General features: G+C 28.1%; 2 protein-coding genes across 5 annotated transcripts in view; one reads left to right on the top strand and one right to left on the bottom strand.

The window, feature by feature from the left end:
* Positions 1-6,050, bottom strand: part of LOC107436899 (type I BMP receptor saxophone) — a 22,234-nt gene extending 16,184 nt beyond the window's left edge. Inside the window, exons 1-5 of the mRNA XM_043042888.2 lie at positions 5,763-6,050; positions 3,111-3,205; positions 1,424-1,631; positions 518-726; positions 44-143 (exon numbers count right to left, since the gene is read on the bottom strand). Coding sequence (XP_042898822.1) covers positions 44-143; positions 518-726; positions 1,424-1,631; positions 3,111-3,205; positions 5,763-5,832 — 682 coding nt within the window. The 5' untranslated portion in view covers positions 5,833-6,050. The remainder of the gene's footprint in view (positions 1-43; positions 144-517; positions 727-1,423; positions 1,632-3,110; positions 3,206-5,762) is intronic.
* Positions 6,038-19,767, top strand: LOC107436901 (prohibitin l(2)37Cc). 4 transcript variants are annotated; one of them, XM_071180617.1, is made up of 8 exons: positions 6,238-6,291; positions 6,535-6,561; positions 9,567-9,663; positions 13,101-13,262; positions 16,264-16,406; positions 17,564-17,680; positions 17,765-17,860; positions 19,404-19,767. In XM_071180617.1, exons 3-8 carry the CDS (start codon positions 9,576-9,578, stop codon positions 19,614-19,616), a joined length of 819 nt encoding a protein of 272 aa, XP_071036718.1. In that variant the 5' UTR covers positions 6,238-6,291; positions 6,535-6,561; positions 9,567-9,575; the 3' UTR covers positions 19,617-19,767. The 4 variants fall into 4 exon arrangements, with proteins under 4 accessions (XP_042898823.1, XP_071036718.1, XP_071036717.1 ...); XM_071180616.1 differs by having other exon boundaries at positions 6,264-6,420; XM_043042889.2 differs by lacking the exon at positions 6,535-6,561 and having other exon boundaries at positions 6,038-6,291.

Here is a 19,767-nt window from a genome sequence, read left to right as displayed (position 1 = left end):
AAAAGCATGCACATTGAAAACATTAAACAAAAGATTCACCTACCAATACATTCAGCAAGCGTAATTTGACGAGCCAAAGTACGCTGGATGAGTAATGGTAAACCAGATCCACTACCAGAAGAAACTGAGTGCTCAAAAATTTCCTGAAAAGGAAAACTTTTCATAATATGCTAACAAAACTCTGTGTATTTAGATAGATAAAGATGTCTTTAGTAGATAAAAATATGAGATTCAAAGAAGTAGTTCATAAATCTAAATTATGTATTTAATATGCCAAACATTGAATTTACGAAAAATGGGCTTAATTATTGAATTAACTAAAATCGTAAAAATTAAATATTTCATCTTGCAAATTCTGCTGGTATAGGGAAAGTAAAAAAAAAAATTTTCTCACAAAAAGACCATCAACAAATGAAATTAAAGAAGCCAAAAAAAAAATTTCTTTAATATTATTTTAAAATATATCATTGAATTTATAAGAGCAATAAGTTTCAATTCGAAAAATTTGAATGCTTACCTTGAGTGTATTGTCCCCAGCTGCAGTTGCTCTCAGGTCATCATGATAAAAGGACTCTATATCATTATGATTAACAAGGGATATCATTCGTCTCTTGCCACAATGTCTTAAAATGATTATTATGCCCCACATAACCATACATAATGCAATTACACCACCCACAATGGATACTAAGATAGTAACAATTGGATTGGACTCTTCTTCAGAAGCTGTAAAAAAAAAATTGAGAAATTATAAAGACAAAATGACAGTAAAAATTAAAAAAAAAACAAAAACAAAGTAAACAACAAAAGAATGAAAACATGTCATAATGGTTATTGATTACTTAAAAGAAATAGAACCGAAGTATTTTCACTAAGTTAGATTTTTAAAAGACAGATATATCTTTCTAAAAAAAAATATGAAAAATTTTAATACTTTGAAAGTGACACATCTTTTATTAGTTAAAAAAATTAAAAGAGCCAAATTGTATGACCATTTCATTTTGAAATGCAGCAGAGGAATTTCTTTCCAAGGATACATTTTCATACACAAAAATTTTTAAACTAAAATTCTTCAATAATTTTTTTTAAAAGCATAAATGTAATCTTATTTCTTTCTTTCCCACAATGAAAATAAACGTCTAACGGCACAAAATATTAACATTATCATTTTCTTCCAAATTTTAATTCAATTTATAAATACATATATATGGATAATTTTTGCCAATGCCACAGTCTTTGGTGCAAAGAATTCAACAGCACTTTTTATTATTTTTAAGTGACAATATTCTGAAAAATAATAAATAAATAAAATAGTTGAATTCACTTGCTTCTACAAAATGGAAAAGAATCAAAATAATTAATTCTACAATTAAAATTCATGTATAGACAAAATGTTGAAAAATAATCACAAAAAATGACTCACAAGAGGGCATTAATGGCATTAAGACAGGAAAAGATCCATTATTGCAAAAGTCTCCCTGACAGCAAAGTCCACTGTACTGAGCCTTATTGGGTTTGTTAGAGGTAAACTCTGTTGTTTTACAAATAAAATACATAGCATCTTTGGAATCCAGGCAGCCTTTCTGCAAACCTCGATAACCATTAATATCTCCCACAGAAAAACTAAAGCACTGTAAGAAAATTATAATTTTTTTTTTTTAAATTATCACTTTCGTCACTATACAAACAACTGTCATAAATATATATACATATAAATACACTTTTATTTAAGAAGGGATTACAATAACAGTTATTGAAGAATAGAACAGAAAGAATAACAGGCATTTTCTCAGTATATTATTAAGTCAATTTCCCACATGATTTTTCCCACATGATTGCAATATATTTGAAAACCTCTTATAATAAATTATTAATTAGAGTAACTAATCATTTACCTCTTCAATTCTCAGTTTAAAAAATGCATATTTTTTTATTTATTTTATCCATATTTCAAACAAATTAGAGAAATTGAACAGAAAGACTATTTTTTTGTTAAAAAGAAACACGGAAAAGCATAACAAAAATTAATGTCAATCTAGAAGAAATTTAACTTAAAACAGGGATAGAAATAAAAATTTTTTATAACAGAACCAGTAACTATAGGATATTATATTATTAATCCATAAACATTTTCAATGGTTTGTTTTGTTTACATATCTTNACAATAACAGTTATTGAAGAATAGAACAGAAAGAATAACAGTTATTTTCTCAGTATATTATTAAGTCAATTTCTCACATGATTTTAAAAAATTATTAAGAATGCAATATATTTGAAAACCTCTTATAATAAATTATTAATTACAGTAACTAATCATTTACTTCTTCAATTCTCAGTTCAAAAAATGCATATTTTTGTATTTATTTTATATATATTTCAAACAAATTAGAGAAATTGAACAGAAAGATTATTTTTATGTTAAAAAGAAACACGGAAAAGCATAACAAAAATTAATGTCAATCTAGAAGAAATTTAAATTAAAAATGCTGGTTACAGATCTAACAAAAACTAATCTCTAAATTAAAACAGGGATAGATATAAAAAAAATTAATAACAGAACCAGTAACTATAGGATATTATATTATTAATCCATAAACATTTTCACTGGTTTGTTTTGTTTACATATCTTCACTAGATTTTTTTTATAAACCAAAGTTTAATAAATGTAAGTAAGTTTAACTTGTAAGTTGTTTAAGTCTAATTTGAAATAATAATCAAAAATTAAGGATAAATATAAATTAAGGATAAAAAAAACATGTCATAGGAAAATATGGTTAAAACTTATATTTATTTTATGCTGATGAACCAAAGTGAAAAAACTTAGTGAAAAAACTCAATTATCATTCCTGTTACATTTTCACTAATAGTAAATCACCCGAATAAAACACATATAATAGAATAAAAATGGACATTATTTAGCCACAGCTCTACAAACAAAAATTTTGCTCAGATTCACAAAATCATTTCGTGTTTCAACATAGAGAAATGTTCTAGCTTATCAGTTTAGCTAATCCCATAAGATGTTTTCTCATTGGCTGTGTCTGATAATGGCATTAGGTTTTCATTAATAGTAAGATATTATGAATAAAATACCTTATTTTTAGACTTACCATAATAGCATTATCACAAGTTGAAACCTTTTCACAATCTTCATCACAACTATAACATGAATAGCGACTGGAATTTTTTGAAGTTATAGTGGCATCTGCAAAATTTTGAGTACATTATTAATAAATATAAGAGATACAATAAAAATCAGCAAAAATGAAAGCTGAAATAAAATTAATTCTATATTAGTGAAAATTATATCTACACAATGAAACACCCGGTCAAATACGTATTGCTGTAAATTAAAGTATTTTGAACTAATTAAAAAATTAATACAGTGCAAATGTCACCAGCAATTTGCAATGCATCAGGGTGATTGGAAAAGTCTTTTAGTAATTAATGAGTTCAATATTTATTAGACTTACTACAATCAGTAATTATACCTTTAGGCTAATTAAGCAATTTGTGAATAACTAAAATTGAATTTGTTTGGGTTTATTACAATAACCCCTAGAATTGCGTGGGTGTTTTGCACACAGAAAAGAATTAACTCTTAAATAAAAATCTGGCAAAAAAACAATTTCAAAAATCTAACTTTTCATGTATTAAAACTGATTTTAGATCTTGTATTTACATATTTTATTTTTAAATGGGGCTGCAAGACACAAATAACACTCATGTTGTGTTAAACAGTTCACAGAAAAGCACCTATATGAATGCATGCAAGGTGTCCTAGACCCCATGGCAGAATCGTGGTGAGACGGCGACTTAGTCGCAGAACGTTATCGAGTTCTTGCAGAAAAATTTATCTTTTGGAAAAAAAAATGTTTTTTTTTTCTGCAGAAATTTTCGAATGATTTTTATCTTTTCTTCAGCCTTATATTCAAAAGATGTCTTTCTCGTGCATCGGAAAGAAAAAAATGCTTGTGATTCTTCTATTCTCCTCTGATAATAATGAAAAATAAAGAGTAATGAAGTAAAAAAATTTGGTTTACTTTTCTGCAGAAATTTTCGTTCGAAATTTTTTAATACAGTCATTATTACTGTTGATTTCCACATAGTTTTTAAAATCCAATATTTTTATTACGATATTATTTATTACAACAACTGAATCTTGAAATGAAACCACGCATTTAGTAGCCCTTTTCATCATCCGATTCGAATGGTATCGTCGTCTATCTTTTTCTCTCCGGTAGTTACTGCTACGGATTTCATGATTTTTAAAATTATTTTTTGAATGTGATAATGATTTACAAAATACGAAAGAGGAAATAATTAGTGTGTTTTCCCCCTACAAAATGCGAGAACATCACCTATAATATTAGAATTAAAAAAAAATTGCACATTTAATTAAAAAATTATTTTACTTCTTCCAAAAAGAATTATTATTATTTATTATTTTTTTTTTTTGAATTTTTAATGCTTCTGTTACTTTAATTTAGTCACATGTATATTTGTTATTTTTAAAAGTATCTTGCAGAAAGATTATTATTAGAGGTATGTCACAGAAAGCCTGAAAAAATTCTGCCTCAGGGGTCCCAGATTAAGTTCTGCATTGCATTCATGTTCATTTTGTCCCATTTTCATTTATATTTCAATTTAATTACCTTCTAATCTTATTAGAAATTTTGATTTCTAACCAATAAGGCTGCTGCAAACTTAAAAAAAAATTTAGACATTCAAGACTTTCTCTTATTATGATAACTATTTATTTTAAGAGCTAATTGAAAATCTAGGGGATATTTTCGTATTCAACTACAGCCACCACCTCAACTACAAATGCTAAGGTGCCAAATGGAGTTTAAACAGGAAATTTTTAAAAAAGTAGAGGTTTGCTGGAGCATGGCTACACATTAATACTCTTTGAGTTGGTAAAACTTGTGTTATTCTACCACAGATCAAGATATGGAAATCATCCCAAAATTTGCAGCTATAACCAGAAGTTGCAATACTTTTAGCTTCTTACTAGGAAATTTTTATTTAAATTGACAGACAGATTTATAGATTTCAGTGGATGTAGGACCAAAGTTATAATCATTGTGTGTTTTGAAGAATAATAATATAAATAAAAAAAAATAGATTAAACGTTTGAAAATAATGTGAAAAGAAAGTTGGCAGGTCCAGTGTCACTACAAATAAAAATTAATTCAAATTATTTATACTAATATTTTTACTATAATTCAAAAAAGATGTTTAGCAAATGATGTAGTTTTCCTTTTTCATAACCTTTACTGTTAGGCAAAAATTATTGTAGACAGGCAACTGATCTTTATTTACATTATGCATACCAGCTGTACACATAAATACTTTCGTTGCCTATAATCAAAATTCAAAGAGAACAAAAGTTCGAAGACTTTATAATCTCGATTAGAAATCTTTATAATCTCGTAGTGTCAATCAGTTTTGTAAAATAAAATTGACTGAGTAATCAGTTTATTTCTTATTCAAAATGTTAACAGGACAAAGGTAGTATTTTGAACTAGTTTGGAGATTTAAATCTACCATTACTACATCTGTAAAGATGGTTAAAATCACTTGTGAACTAAATTTTAAATTAAGTGGAATAAATCATAAATTATTTTAAAAAATATCATTAAATAATTAACTTTGTTTCATAACGACGAGGAAAAAAAAATCTATTTTTTGGAAAAACATTTCCTCCTTATTTGATTGTAATATGACGAAAATTTTAATGAAACACATTTAATACTTACGAATGAAAGGTAATAAAACAAGAAAGTAGACAGCGGAAAAGTATGAAATAGAAGCTGCCATAGTAGTCATAAAATTTTTTTTAAAAGTTTAAATAAAAAATGAGCACTCTAAGAATTAAAGTTTGTAAAAAGTTCTTTTGTATAAAAAAGCGACATTTTACGAGACAGTATTAGAATCTTTAAATAAGCTGTCTTTTAAAATTAAATAAAAATAATTCATGAATTCGTCGTTCGTCAAAACACCACTTAAAACTTTTGTTTTTGCTTTTTATTCCCCCTCCCCTCTTCAGAAAGACAGTTATAGTTATTTTTCTAATCATATTTTTATTTTCCTTCTGAAACGATAAAAAGAAATACTTCTTCAAATAAAAATTTCTTAATTAATTCAGAAGCTATAGTCACCTTAATGGTTAAATATTTAAATATGAATCAAAATAATAATGTAAAAAAAATGCCGTCATCAAAGAAATGAAGTGAACAAAAAGCAGTACAGTTTCATCATTTCGGCAAGTGTGGTTGCATATAATTGGTAATTTTATCTTTTATTTTAACAAAATAAAAATCTTTTATTCTTATAATGCGTTACATTATTTATTACCTTTTATGCTAAATTTAAACTTCGAGATTTGTTTGGAGAATAAGCTCTGTGAGCAGTTATGTAATACCGGCGGAGCTCGTACTAGAATTACATAAAATCAACTGTTTTATTTTATTTCTCCCCTCTTTTATGTGTTATGCCAAATTTTTACAAAATTATTATTTTTTTTTATAGAATTCACAGTTGCTTCCCGATTTCAAAGTAAAGACTTTCTAAGTTATTTTAAATACTTATTACCATTATACTTGTTTACCTAAAAATCTTTAGTAAGGTCCATTAACCATGTTCATTTCTAAAATTGTTTGCGATAGTAATTGTTATGGTTTAACTTATGGACATTATTTCTGCTTACAAGCTAAAATTGTCATAAAATATTCAAATTCGTATACTTAACTCTTCTGACTTCATCTGATGGTAGTTGTTGAAATCTAATGTTTGTTAAAAATGTATAATTCTGGCCAATACCATACATATGATACATATACAATTGATACATATTTGACTTTATTTTGTTTATCTCTAATTTAATATGATTATATTTTACTTATTTTTAAAATTTACTGGGAATCTCATTTCCATAGATGTATGAAGCAGTGACAAAAGTTGAGTAAATGTTGTATTCTTTAGAGTTAATTGAAAGTCTGTCCATGGGATCAACTTGTTTCTTTTAAGAGTACATGGAATTTGACTTTATTATTTTAATTAGTCTATGGGATAGTTTTTTTTTTTTTACGTAGTACCTGTTTACATCTTAATCAATCAGCATTTTGATCATAATATTTAGGTCTGTAGTATTTCATGTTTTTTTTATGGTGATTTTTAAGTAATAGGGATAAAAGATTGGCAATCTAGATGGAAAAAAAAATTTGTTATCCTGGAGGAATCTTCTGCAGAAGGCCTTGGTATTCGGGCTGTCATGCCAAATACCAGACTTGAGATAAAATGAAAAACTTTCTGCAAATGCAAAATCTCAATTAAAAAATTTTCTGAAAGCTATTGGTTAACTCTTGCAACCAGTTTCAATTTTCTCTTAGCGACATCATTTTGAGGAAGTTTTTGTGAAAATCGTAAATTTTTTTCAAAATGTTTTAATCGTTATAAAACTCTATATTGATTCATAACAAAGGGTTTGAGTTTGGTAAAAAAAAAACTAAAAATGCTGAAAGTTGATATCTTAAAAATGTTATGTGCAAGAAATTTTTTTAAATGTTTGAAAAAATACTAAAAATTGGAGAAAGAGAAAAGTGTATGTCTGAAGCATTTATCCACAGAATGTGATTGAGTCAAGATTTTTATTTAAATTGAGTAAATATGACTCTCGATGTTTGATTTTAAAAGAGTGTGAATACTTATTCTGTTGTATAATTTCTAAGTCACTTGAACAAGAATCATAATATTGGTTTTCAAATCACACGAATAGGGAAATCAATATTTGATACATATAAGACAATGAAAATGTGAAACATGATTTTAAATTTCTTAGATATGAATTGCAATGTATGATTTTAAATCATGTGAAAGAATCTTGATTTGTGATTTCTAATCGTGTGAATTTGATTTTGAATTGTGTAGATAGGGAGAAAGCATGAAAACTTATTTTTTGTTCTCAAGAATTTGAAAAAGACAAACTTTCTTTAGAAAAGCAGATTTTTTTATGAAGTTTAAAAAAAAACATAAAATATTAATTCCTGATGCAGGAAAGTCAAATGCAGTGATATAATCTTGGTCTGGTTAAAATGTGGCTGCTCGCAGATGAGAGAAAAATTATAATACGAATCTTTGCCAAATTGACTCTGCGCAGTAGTATATAGTAGCGGTGCCCAAACTTTTTGAGCCGCTTGCGCAACGGGTAGATTAACGAAGGGCCGCACGCATATTTAGTCATGTTAGCAGCAAATATGATAATTTTTATATACATTAGTGTTCTAAGCTCTAAATTTTTTTATCAGTCAACTTAACATATTTGCAGAAAATTATATACTTCGAATTATTTGAACTTAATTAAAAAAAAAAAAAAAACATTTTCAATTTTTCACAATGTTTAATTAACCAAATATATATACAGTACATAACCGTTATCCGGAAATCGGAAAACCAAAAAGCCAGAAAAAAATTCGATAAATTTTCCCGCCATTTTAAAAAAAAAATTTTCCTCATAAGATTTTAGGATTTTTCTTCCTTTTTTGAAAGATGTTTACCTTACCATCATTTTGGAAATAATCATTAGTGTATTCCTTCATTGTTTTTTCTTCTTTTTAAGATTATTTCCAAAAAAAAAATTTTTTTTTGTTGGGTTTAACAATGAAAAACGGCTTTTTGTGGTGATTCAGAAAACCGGAAAAATCAGTTATCCGGAATAGCGATGGTCCCAATCATTCCGGATAATCAGTTCCCTACTGTATATACATAAATAAATAAATATTGGGGATGATATAAATTCTGAAAAGATATGCAAAAGATATACATATATTATAGAGTTATATAAATTTGAATTAAATGTTTTAATTAAAGAAAATTTATGATGTTTAAATAAAAATCAAATCAAAATAAACTTTTTTAATTGCATTTAGAAGCTCTCGCGAGCCACACATCAACAGTTGACGGGCCGTATATGGTCCTCGGGCAGCAGGTTGTGCACCCCTAGTATATAGCAGGGCTGATTGTGCTCCGGAAAAAGAAAATTGATTACAGATCCGCGCTCGGCTGACCACCTAACCGGAACATTTGCTCCTGCACCCCGAAGCCCAAGGTCATGAAAACTGAGATGGGCACAGTAGGCCTTGGCCCTCTATGGGTTGTCGCACCACTGAGTTTAGTTTAGTTTAAGATTAGAAATATTGAGAAAAAGTAAAAAAAATCTTGTTTAAATTTTTTTTAAATTTAAACTGTTTTTTTTTTTTTTTTAANTAACTCAAGAAATTTTCCGGAATTTTGACTTGGACTCACAATCACCCCTAATATAGGAATTAGGACAGTTTTTTTTTTCTTTATTAGAAAAAATTTTCGGTTTTGGTGATACATTTTCCATAGATTGCATTCGTGTATTTTATATATATCTGCCAAATATGATGATGAGGTTTTGATATTTGAAGCTACGTAGAAATTTAGAAGTATCAGATTTTACTGTTAAAATACTTGGTGTACATACTCAGAACGGAATTTTTTCCCTCATTAATTTTGTTTATCATGCAACTTAATTTCTTTAGATTTGCAAGATGGCTGCTCAGTTATTCAATAATATTGGAAGGTTGGGATTGGGACTAGCTATTGCTGGAGGTGTTGTAAATTCAGCACTCTATACTGGTAAATATGAATACAATACATGAATTTTAAATTTTACCATTATTTAATACATTTTAGTCCTTATATAGAAATTTCATAAAAATGTGATGTTTATATTTAAATACCCTTAAATTACATTCATTGAGACAAAAAAAAAATATTTGCATTAAATATAATACTTTATTTAGCAAATAAAATTTTGTGTCTGTATGTGTCATTGACTGAATCAAAATACAAATCAATTAATTTTACACATTATGACATTTGTTTTATTTTTTACTTTATTTACAGAACTTTCATGTCCCGCAGTGGACTGATCGTTAAGACACGGTTCCCAGCTGTTCACCGAAGTCGAGCATCACTGGCTGCGGTCAGTGTGCGGGTGGGTGGCCACTTGGATTAGTCTGCGTAGGGACTGAGGGTGTGCGGTATTGGTCCTCGTTAAACTGTTCTATTGTAAAGTTCTCGACTTCGCTTGCAGGCCGTCGGGCTACCGAAGCGAGGGTGCCATCCCTTCTGCAGAGGATCAAAATTGTGATGGCATGTCTTTGGATCATCCTCAGGGATGTTTCCCAGACTGTTGCCAACAGCCTATTGTACAGCTCTAGTGCGACGTAATTGAACAACAACAGAACTTTCAACCTTAAACAATCATAAAAACATGATCAATTTCAAGTGGAATAATTTTACATTTCTAAAAATTCAAAATTGTCAATAATCTTTTTAACTTAAATACAATAAATTTAAAAATTAGCATACTTTGAAAATTTCTCTAGAAGCTCTTTGCTCCTATAGCAATATTAATATCTTAGAAATGTCTTCTTAAGACATGAAACTAGTAGAAAAATATACATCACAATTTTAATAAAAAAAAAAAAATTTCATGAAATTGTGCATTTATGCACTTTTGGTCAAAAATGGGTTAAAATTGCTTATATTTTTTTTTATAATCTTTTTTACTTTTGTCATTAAGATGGTTTATCTGTATATTAATAAGGTGTATTATAGTAGTTAATATAGTATGCATATAGTATATATAGTAATTTATATTATAGTATATATAGTAATTTAAGAGTTATCATTGATATTAAAATATTGTTGTTTTAAAAGGACAATATATTAGTAATAGATCATTTGCTTTATATAGGTCAGGGGTGGCGAACCTTTATTACACCAACGTGCCATTTTTTCTAAAAAATTGTTTAAGGAAGTCACAAACGTGCCGTCAAATAATTTTGACTTAATGATTATTGGGAAAATAGTAACACTAAATACTATCAACTCAAAACTCTTTATTTACATTGAAAAAAAAACACATTTTGCAATGTCTCAGTTATAGGCGTAATTCAACTTAAAGCAACATCAGTGGGACTTCTGTTGTTGCAGATTAGATGACAAATAACTTATATTACAGGGTAACAAAAAAATATAGGGATCATTTTTGAATGTTTATATTTCCAAAATTTATTACATGAATTCAGCGATGCTTCTCAATATGTCGACCTCCGGCGTAATAGATTTGTCTACAACGCTTCGGCCAGGATTTTAAAGCCCGCAAAATGATTTACTGGGGGATTTTCTTCACCTCTTCTCTAATAGCTCTTTGAAGGCCTCTCAATGTAGAAATTCTTCGCTTATTCAGTTTGTTTTTCAGATGTCCCCACAGGACATAGTCGCATGGTGCAGCATCAGGACTATTTGGAATCCATTGTTCTGGTCTCAGGAATTGCACTTGCTGATCTGTTAGGAATTTCTGGGTGACCTTAGATGCATGCGATGGTGCAGCATCAGGACTGTTTGGAATCCATTGTTCTGGTCTCAGGAATTGCACTTGCTGATCTGTTAGGAATTTCTGGGTGACCTTAGATGCATGCGATGGGGCAGAGTCCCGATGGAGCACAGCATCACCATTAGGGTACAATCTGCAGTAATCATCCTTAAGAAATGGCTTTAATATCTTCTGCATACAATACTCAGAATTTATTTTGGCCCCAGGTTTCACAAACCGAGGTTCGGTCACGCCATGGGCGGATATGCCCATCCAAACCATTACGCCTTTGGGATGAGGCACCGTGGTTGATGGTGTCAAGTCTCGCCTGTTCTGCCCGCGACTAAAATATTGAACTTCATTTTAGCATTGGTATCAGATAGATAGATCCAAGCGCCATCAGTTATAATGAACTTTCGCCATCTTTCCTTACGGAGGAGCTTGTAGAAGGGCCATGAACGTCGTCTCCTAATCTGCACCGATCTCTCACTTAAATGATGACATTTAGGTTTTTTATGGCATTTTTTCTTCAACTTTTGTTTTAGTTGAAAGCTTACAACTTGCTGACTCACGTTAAGAGCTTTAGCCATGCTTGCCTGTGTTGGTGGATCCGGTTTTGATGTCATCTTATCAAGCTTCTGCAAATCTGATTTCTTCAATTTGCTTTTCCGTCCACTTCTTTTTGGTTTTGCAGTATTTTGCATGGATCCGAGTTTTGAATTCTTGATGCGACTGATATGGCTGAGTGAAATCGCAATATCTTTCTTTTTAAAATGGGTTTGTATAATCCTGTAGCTCCAGCGAAGTTCTAAAAATGCTTGTACTTGACCAATTAGCTTTTTGTCAAATTTCTTCAAAGGCATTTTTGTGATTTTATGAAATAGTATTGGAATTGAAAGTCTAATAGCAGAGCTGTAGATCAGTAAGCTATATATGTAAAAAGGTTTTAAAACTTTAGTGGTAGATAGCCACAAAAGTGATCCTTATACTTTTTTGTTACCCTGTAGGTTGTAAGATATTAGTTTAAGCAGGACTGTTGATTTCTTTTTTTGCTAGTTATTTATAGTCAGCTTGTTTTTTATGGTTATTAATTGTTTTTTTTAGCATTAATTGTTAATTTTTTTATTAATAATTGTTTATTAATTTGTTTGTGTTTTGTGAATTTTAATTTAATTGTTACATGTGCTTCATAGCGTAATAACATTTGTGTAATAACATTTCATAGTGCAATAACAATTGTGATCGGCGGCGTGCCCAAAATATTGTGTCGCGTGCCATTGGTTCGCCATCCCTGATATAGGTACATATAGAGTTGAATATCAAAATGTCATAATTTAATTTTTATGTTCTTAATTTTCAAACTAGAAATTCTCACTAGCAATTTTTTATTTACAGCTGAAAAACGTAAATTTTCTATGAATTTTGCACCATCCAAGTGAATTTTTAGCTGGAAATGTTTGCTCTTGCTATATTACCTAAATTCCTGAATACTCACTAAATTCAGTTATGTGAAATATATTTCAGTTAAAAGACACCAATTTGGTATTAAAAAGCTGTATGTCCCAAAGGAAATATTGAATTGTAAATATTATAGTTCTGTAAAAGCATTATATATGTTTCAACTCTAAATTTTTGATGTCCGTTGATTTGATTTTTTTATTATATTGACAAGTTATATTTATTTCAACAGTGGATGGTGGTCATCGTGCAGTTATATTTGATAGATTTGCTGGAGTCAAACCTAATGTTATTGGAGAAGGTACCCATTTTCTCATTCCATGGGTTCAGAGACCTATTATTTTTGATATTCGATCCAGACCTCGGAATATTCCTGTTATTACTGGTAGCAAAGGTGTGTGCTTTTTTTAGAAAAAATCTGAATGAATATTATTCTTTACTTGATTATAGTTATTATTTTTATATTTGGTGAAATTGTTTTTTTTTTTTTTATGTTGCAGACTTTTATGCATATTTCATTTGATGACATTTTGTTTTTATATTTTCTATTTGTTTCTAAGGTGTAATATTAAAGACATTTATAAAAGAATGAACTTATTTTGCAGAATTTTATTTCTGCTAAATATAATTTTCAATTACATCAAGAGAAAAAGAGACCAAATTGAGTTGTCTAATATACTTTTGACATAGTGTGTAAAATTATACTAAAAAAATAGTGAATACAATAAAATGTAGTGATTGATTTCAAAAGATTTTTAAAATCNGAAAACACTGCATCAAGAGAAAAAAGAGACCAAATTGAGTTGTCTAATATACTTTTGACATAGTGTGTAAAATTATACTAAAAAAATAGTGAATACAATAAAATGTAGTGATTGATTTCAAAAGATTTTTAAAATCGATGTGCTGAAACTTCCCTAAAAGACATAACTGCCAGAGTACTATTAGTAAGAATATTATTAGTACATTTAATAAAAACATTTAAAACTCACTGATATATTTTTAAACCGAGCTTTTAAATTCCAGTTACCACGGTTGCTTAAAAACTCATTGTTAGTGCCCAATATTTAGTTAAATTTGAGATAAAAATAAAAACTCCCAGTTCGTAAAAAGTTTACATATTTGTAGATCCTTTTCTATGTACTGTACAAAGGAAATTGTTTTAAAACTGTAACACAACTGCAAAAATTAAAACATGCACTTCTGAAAGTGCAGTGTAAGTAGCAGCATGAAAATATTAACACTATTATTAATAAAAATAAGCTAATTGAAAAGCTATTATACAACATTTAAAAAAAAGCTATTATACAGTAGATAACCTATTATCCAGAATTCTGGGGACCATTGCTATCCTGGATGTCTAAATTTCCTGGATTGCTTAAAAATGATTCGTTACAGCTTATTTATATTACTACTTTAATATTTAATTGAAAAATATCTGTATTTCATCTGTTTTAGAATTCTAATAAGAAATTTGTATTTTAACTTCACTCTCTTTATTTTATTTTTATAACTAAGCATAGCAGTGATTTTTTCTTATAATTTCCCTACTGTCTTTGATATCTCATGTTGACCCTCATAAATCAAAACGAAAAATCTCGAAGGAGCTTTAAGGAAATCTTCTGAAGATCTTATTAAAAAAGAAATATAAGTTTTCTCTCAACACATGGGGTGAAAAAAATTCATTCTACTCAACTTCAAGCATGATTGGAATTTCTACATATTGCCTCAATCATTCTAGTTCAAAATGCTGGGCAAAATTTTTTGTATGTTTTTGGATACCATTTAAAAGATTCTGTATTGTATTAAGATGTCTTTGGTATCATGCTAAAATTAAGAATATGCCACTTAGGCGATTCACAGGATAAAAAATTTCTTTGTTGAAACTTATTCGCAATATTTGTACCAGGCTTTTCATGTTTTTATGGTTCATTTAAACTTTAAGTTATCGTTGACTCTTGCAAAAATCTGCACTTTCTTGTGCATGAAAATTATTTTTTGAACGAAATAGAATATTAATCGCACATATTAGTAAATGGGAATTTTTTAAAAAGATTGTTAGAAACTTTGTAAGGGTCATGTCAGAGATTTAGATTTTTGGAAATCCCAAGTGAGAATGGTGGACGATATTGAATGGCATATAACTGTTATTGACAAACTAGGCTGGGAATAAATTAGATTCTTTTGCGACAGATTTGCCTTGGTTCGTTTTATTAGTATTGGTTATTGGATGCTAATTGCACTTGGTTAAAATGTATGCATATTTTTAAATGTTGTGTAAATGATAGATTGGTAAACCGGTTTTCAGATTTATGATTTCCTAAATTAGTAAACTTTGTGTTTTAAAATAACCATTTAAAACATCTGTGAAAACATTTAATCAGTTTATTGATTGTGCTTTAAAAAGAACTGTACTTCAAGGAAAATTAATTTTCTTTTTGTGTGTAACTGGACTCTTAATTTGAAATCTTATGAATTAGATAAAAAAAATGATTAAAGGACATAAATTATGTACAGCTATTTTTCAATTAATAAAAAATAATTTTTCTTTTTACCTATTTATTTTTCACTATTATCTGATATTTCTGCGAATGGTAACAAAAAAAATAAAAACAAAATACTGACGAAAAACATTTTCTCGTACACTTCTTAAAATGTGCACAACCATTAAAAATAAACTATAAATCTTCAAATTAAAGGTAATTGAGGTCAAATGTCGGCCATTTGGAATTTTCAAAATTTCTAAATAATATTTTAAAAGGTCAATCTGAGGTTTCTATTTGTTAAGTTTTGCCATGTACATCTTTCACATTTATATTAATTGGTTTATCTCGTAATGTCTTATGCAAAAGAAACTTTAATGTTGTTAACATTTCCTCATACCATGATTGTTTGGTAATTTTTAATTGCTATATTTTTAGCCTATTGATCTGTTATCTGAATTTCCTTATTGGTGACATTAAGTTAGTATTATATCTTATATTTTCTATATGCTGCCAGCAAAACAGTTTTAAACGTGATTTTCTTATTGCTATCTCATGCTTGTGCGTAACCAAAAAATTAACATAATAAACTATGCTCTAACAAAAATCTCAAAACGCAAGATTTTTTTCTAATCTTTCATAACTTAGATATATTTATTATTTTTATAGTAAAAAGTCACATGAATTGCATAATTTGTTGGGTCAATAGATAAAGTAAGATTAAAACTCTTTATTTATTTATTGATCTATTGTAATTAAATGTTTTTTTTTCTTTCCATTTTTAAAAATTTTATTTATAAGAAAAAAAAATTAAGACTTAAACTATCCAGGTTATTTCATAGTAAAGGAATGTTGTACTTTTCCCATCACTTAGCCTAGTAACTCTCTGATCAACATAAGTTATCCTTACAGATCTGCAGAATGTAAATATTACCTTGAGAATTCTGTTTCGTCCAGTTGCTACCGAGTTACCTAAAATTTATATGACCCTTGGTAATGATTATGATGAAAGAGTTTTACCGTCTATCACTAATGAAGTTTTGAAAGCTGTAGTTGTAAGTAATTTAATAATATTTATATCTGTTTTGATGTTTATGTCATTTATAGGGTTTGTTGTATGTTCAATAAAATGGAATGTTTTGTAAAATGTACACCAGTAATACTGTGGGCGTCAATTTGGATGAATGACTGATATCGAGTCAAAATTTCGGCCAATATGTTTTTTTTTTTTTTTTTTNTTTTTTTTTTTTTTTTAATATTTTAATCAGAATAAAGATTCAAAATTATATAATAAAAAATCTTAACTGACTTTTAACTTTTTTTTACATTAACTTTTGCTCTTATTTTCATATTTAATCAAAATTAACCTTTGTTCAGTTACTAGCAATATATAACAGTAAGAGAATCCATTCTACAGAAGTTTTTTTTTGAAAACAAATGCAATGGCGCTGTTAAGATTTTTGCATCGCAATGTATTGTCACTCTAGCCTCGCGCTGTTTCGTTATGTTAATGTTTTGCATTTGATATTGGGTGACTTTGAATTCTTGCACTTTCTGAAAGCTTGATTGATTCAGGCAATTATATGCTTGTGAACAAAAAAAAAACAATAATCCAAGCGATAGGCGATAATTGCACAACATCAATATTTTCCAATGCATCCATGTATCACCCAGTTCTAATGGTTGCTAAACAATAGATGTTTTTCCCTTTTTGAGTTATTCAATGTTTCTCTTGTGCAATGCTTTTTTCTTAAAATTAAGTTTGATTCATCTTGGAAACACTTTTTTTTACCGATTTGGATAAGAATAGCTCCTGTGTACAAATTAGTATATGTTTCATCATAGTCAAATTCTATGCAGATTCTAGTAGATGAAAACTTTAAATAAATGATGTCTTCTAATGAAAATCAAGTGGTTCGGAAATTAGTCATGTCTTTTCTTTTCTTTTTTTTTAAATCTAAAATATCTTTATTGAGTAACCTGTCTTTTACTAAACTGCCTTTAATATTGAGGAAGGCAATATTTTAAGCAAACAATCCTTAAGAAGAAAAAAAAAGAGATTTTGTAGGTAGTTCATGTAAGTTATGCAAAATTGGAAACCAATTTTAAAAAATTCCTGTATTTCAACACCTTTACTTCAACAGCATATTTAAATTCTAATCTTTATAAATTTTCTTTGATATAATAGTATTTTTTTATTTTTTTTTTTAAGGCTCAGTTTGATGCTAGTGAAATGATAACTCAGAGAGAGTTGGTATCACAAAAAGTGTCTGAAGAGCTGACAGATAGAGGCTCTCAATTCGGTCTCATACTTGACGACATTTCAATTGTAAGTTTTTCATAATTAGGTCACTTATTTCCTGATTAAATGCCATTGAAATATGCTTTAATTTGCTATATTATTATTTTTTAGACTCATTTGACATTTAGTAAAGAATTCACCATGGCTGTTGAGATGAAGCAAGTTGCACAGCAAGAAGCAGAACGTGCAAGATTCTTAGTAGAAAAAGTATGTATTGTATCTGTGATAGAATTTAGTTCTTATGCACAGATAATGATTAAATTTGCTTCTAAAATGCAGGTGACTAAGCTGTGTTGCAATGTGCTGTTTTTTAGCTTTTAAGGGAGGGCACCTCAATTTCCTCAGTGAATTTTTGGAATCCTAAACATCTATATTTATTTTTACATTATTCTAAGAGTTATGAATTAAATTTAAAATACTTGATTAAAACAAATTATGCAGGGATTGCCTGTGTAATGTATAATGTAATCTCTTAGGATATCTAAAAACTGCTGACTTGATAGCATCATGCGTTTTTTTCTGATTTATTACGAAATTTAAAAGCTTAAATTGCAGTGATGTATCATATGTTCATTATTTGCAAAATTACATAAAAATGCCATAAAAGTCATTGTTTAATATTTGATAAAATCAAAAACTGAAGGTGCAATTACAAAATTCCTATATACAACAAAAAGTGTTTGATTAGATGAGAATTTCTATGTTAGTTGATTAGTTATGAAGTTTTAAGTGATCTATTAAAAAGTTGATGTAGTTGATGTATTTTATGCATCTATAAAGCGAAAAATTATATATTTCTTAAATGTTTAAATAGCTATTATAATAAAAGAGGGGGATAATTTTTTGTGTTGCACAGTGCACTCCTAATTTGAAATTATTAAGTTCATAAACAGAAGTCTTAAATAATAATCTTAATAAATAAGAGTTTAATATAACATTTCAGTTATATTAAACTCTTATTTTTAATATTTTTTGTTCTTTATTTAAAATTTGTTTTTACTTATATCACTTGATTAAAGATATAGAAAAATTATAGCAGTGTGTGCATGATTTTACAAAATATTGTAATTTTTGAGGAAATAACTTTATTTTCTTCAAAAGCGAGAAAAAATATACAAATTCCTTAATATCTTAAAATAAGCTGAAAAAGTTTGTTACCATGCTATTTCAGTATTTTTTTTGTTTTAATTTGATTTATTAACTAAGCACTAGTCACCTTTCAAACCTTTGTTAACAAAAATATATTCTGTTTAGCTAACCCGCCTGAGGCAAAGTTTTGATTGAAAAAAAATAAGAATCATTTAAATCTAATTAAATTTTAGTACACTAACAAAGGAAATAAATTATTTTATTTAAATCTTCATATATTTTACATTCAAAAAGTTCATTTAGTTAAATAATAATGTTCTGTTATTTTTACCTTTTTAATTAACAAACGTGCTACATCTCTACTATAATGTGTTTGCTCATAATATTATAAGTTTGTGAATTAAAAATGTTTTTATTTGCTGCCCATTGGATTGTTTAGTGATATAAAAAAATTTCTTTTTAAAAAATTTTTTTTTATTTAATTAATGTCTAAAAACCTTTTCTTTTTTTTTAAATAAATAAATGTGTAAAATTTTTAATAAATTTTACCTAACTATTTAATTTTTCATTTTTAATTAGTTCAACATTAAGGTGTCTCATAAGTAAAAATGTAAAAAACACATAAATTTTTGTTTTTAATACTTGCTATTTATTATTATAGGCTGAACAACATAAAAAAGCAACTGTTATCACAGCTGAAGGTGACACACAGGCTGCTTCCCTTTTAGCAAAAGCTTTTGGAGAATCTGGAGAAGCTTTAGTCGAGTTGAGACGTCTAGAAGCTGCTGAAGATATTGCCTATCAAATGTCAAAAGCGCGGAATGTGGTTTATTTGCCCAGTGGACAAGGAACTTTGTTGCAATTACCACAATAGAAATCATGTAATTAGGTGATTGTGTAAATCAAATATTGATTTTTGTAACGGATCTTGAAAGACTATATGTTCGAAAGAAAGAAAAACTTATTAGAATCAGTCATCTATGGATCAATCATAACAAAAGTTAATAAATTTCATTTTTTGTAAA

The sequence above is a fragment of the Parasteatoda tepidariorum genome, chromosome 5 (genome assembly GCF_043381705.1).
Source record: "Parasteatoda tepidariorum isolate YZ-2023 chromosome 5, CAS_Ptep_4.0, whole genome shotgun sequence".
In the NCBI taxonomy this organism is placed as follows: Eukaryota; Metazoa; Arthropoda; class Arachnida; order Araneae; family Theridiidae; genus Parasteatoda; species Parasteatoda tepidariorum.
Note: the sequence above shows the minus strand (reverse complement) of the source record. Positions and strands in the feature narration are given on the sequence as shown.

What these genes read in the sequence shown, in the direction of transcription:
- LOC107436901 (XM_043042889.2), top strand. Translation starts at nt 9,576, where the DNA reads ATGGCTGCTCAGTTATTCAATAATATTGGAAGGTTGGGATTGGGACTA. An exon ending in AAGTTTTGAAAGCTGTAGTT is followed by an intron (nt 16,407 to 17,563) that starts GTAAGTAATTTA and finishes TTTTTTTTTAAG; the next exon opens with GCTCAGTTTGATGCTAGTGA. An exon ending in TACTTGACGACATTTCAATT is followed by an intron (nt 17,681 to 17,764) that starts GTAAGTTTTTCA and finishes ATTATTTTTTAG; the next exon opens with ACTCATTTGACATTTAGTAA.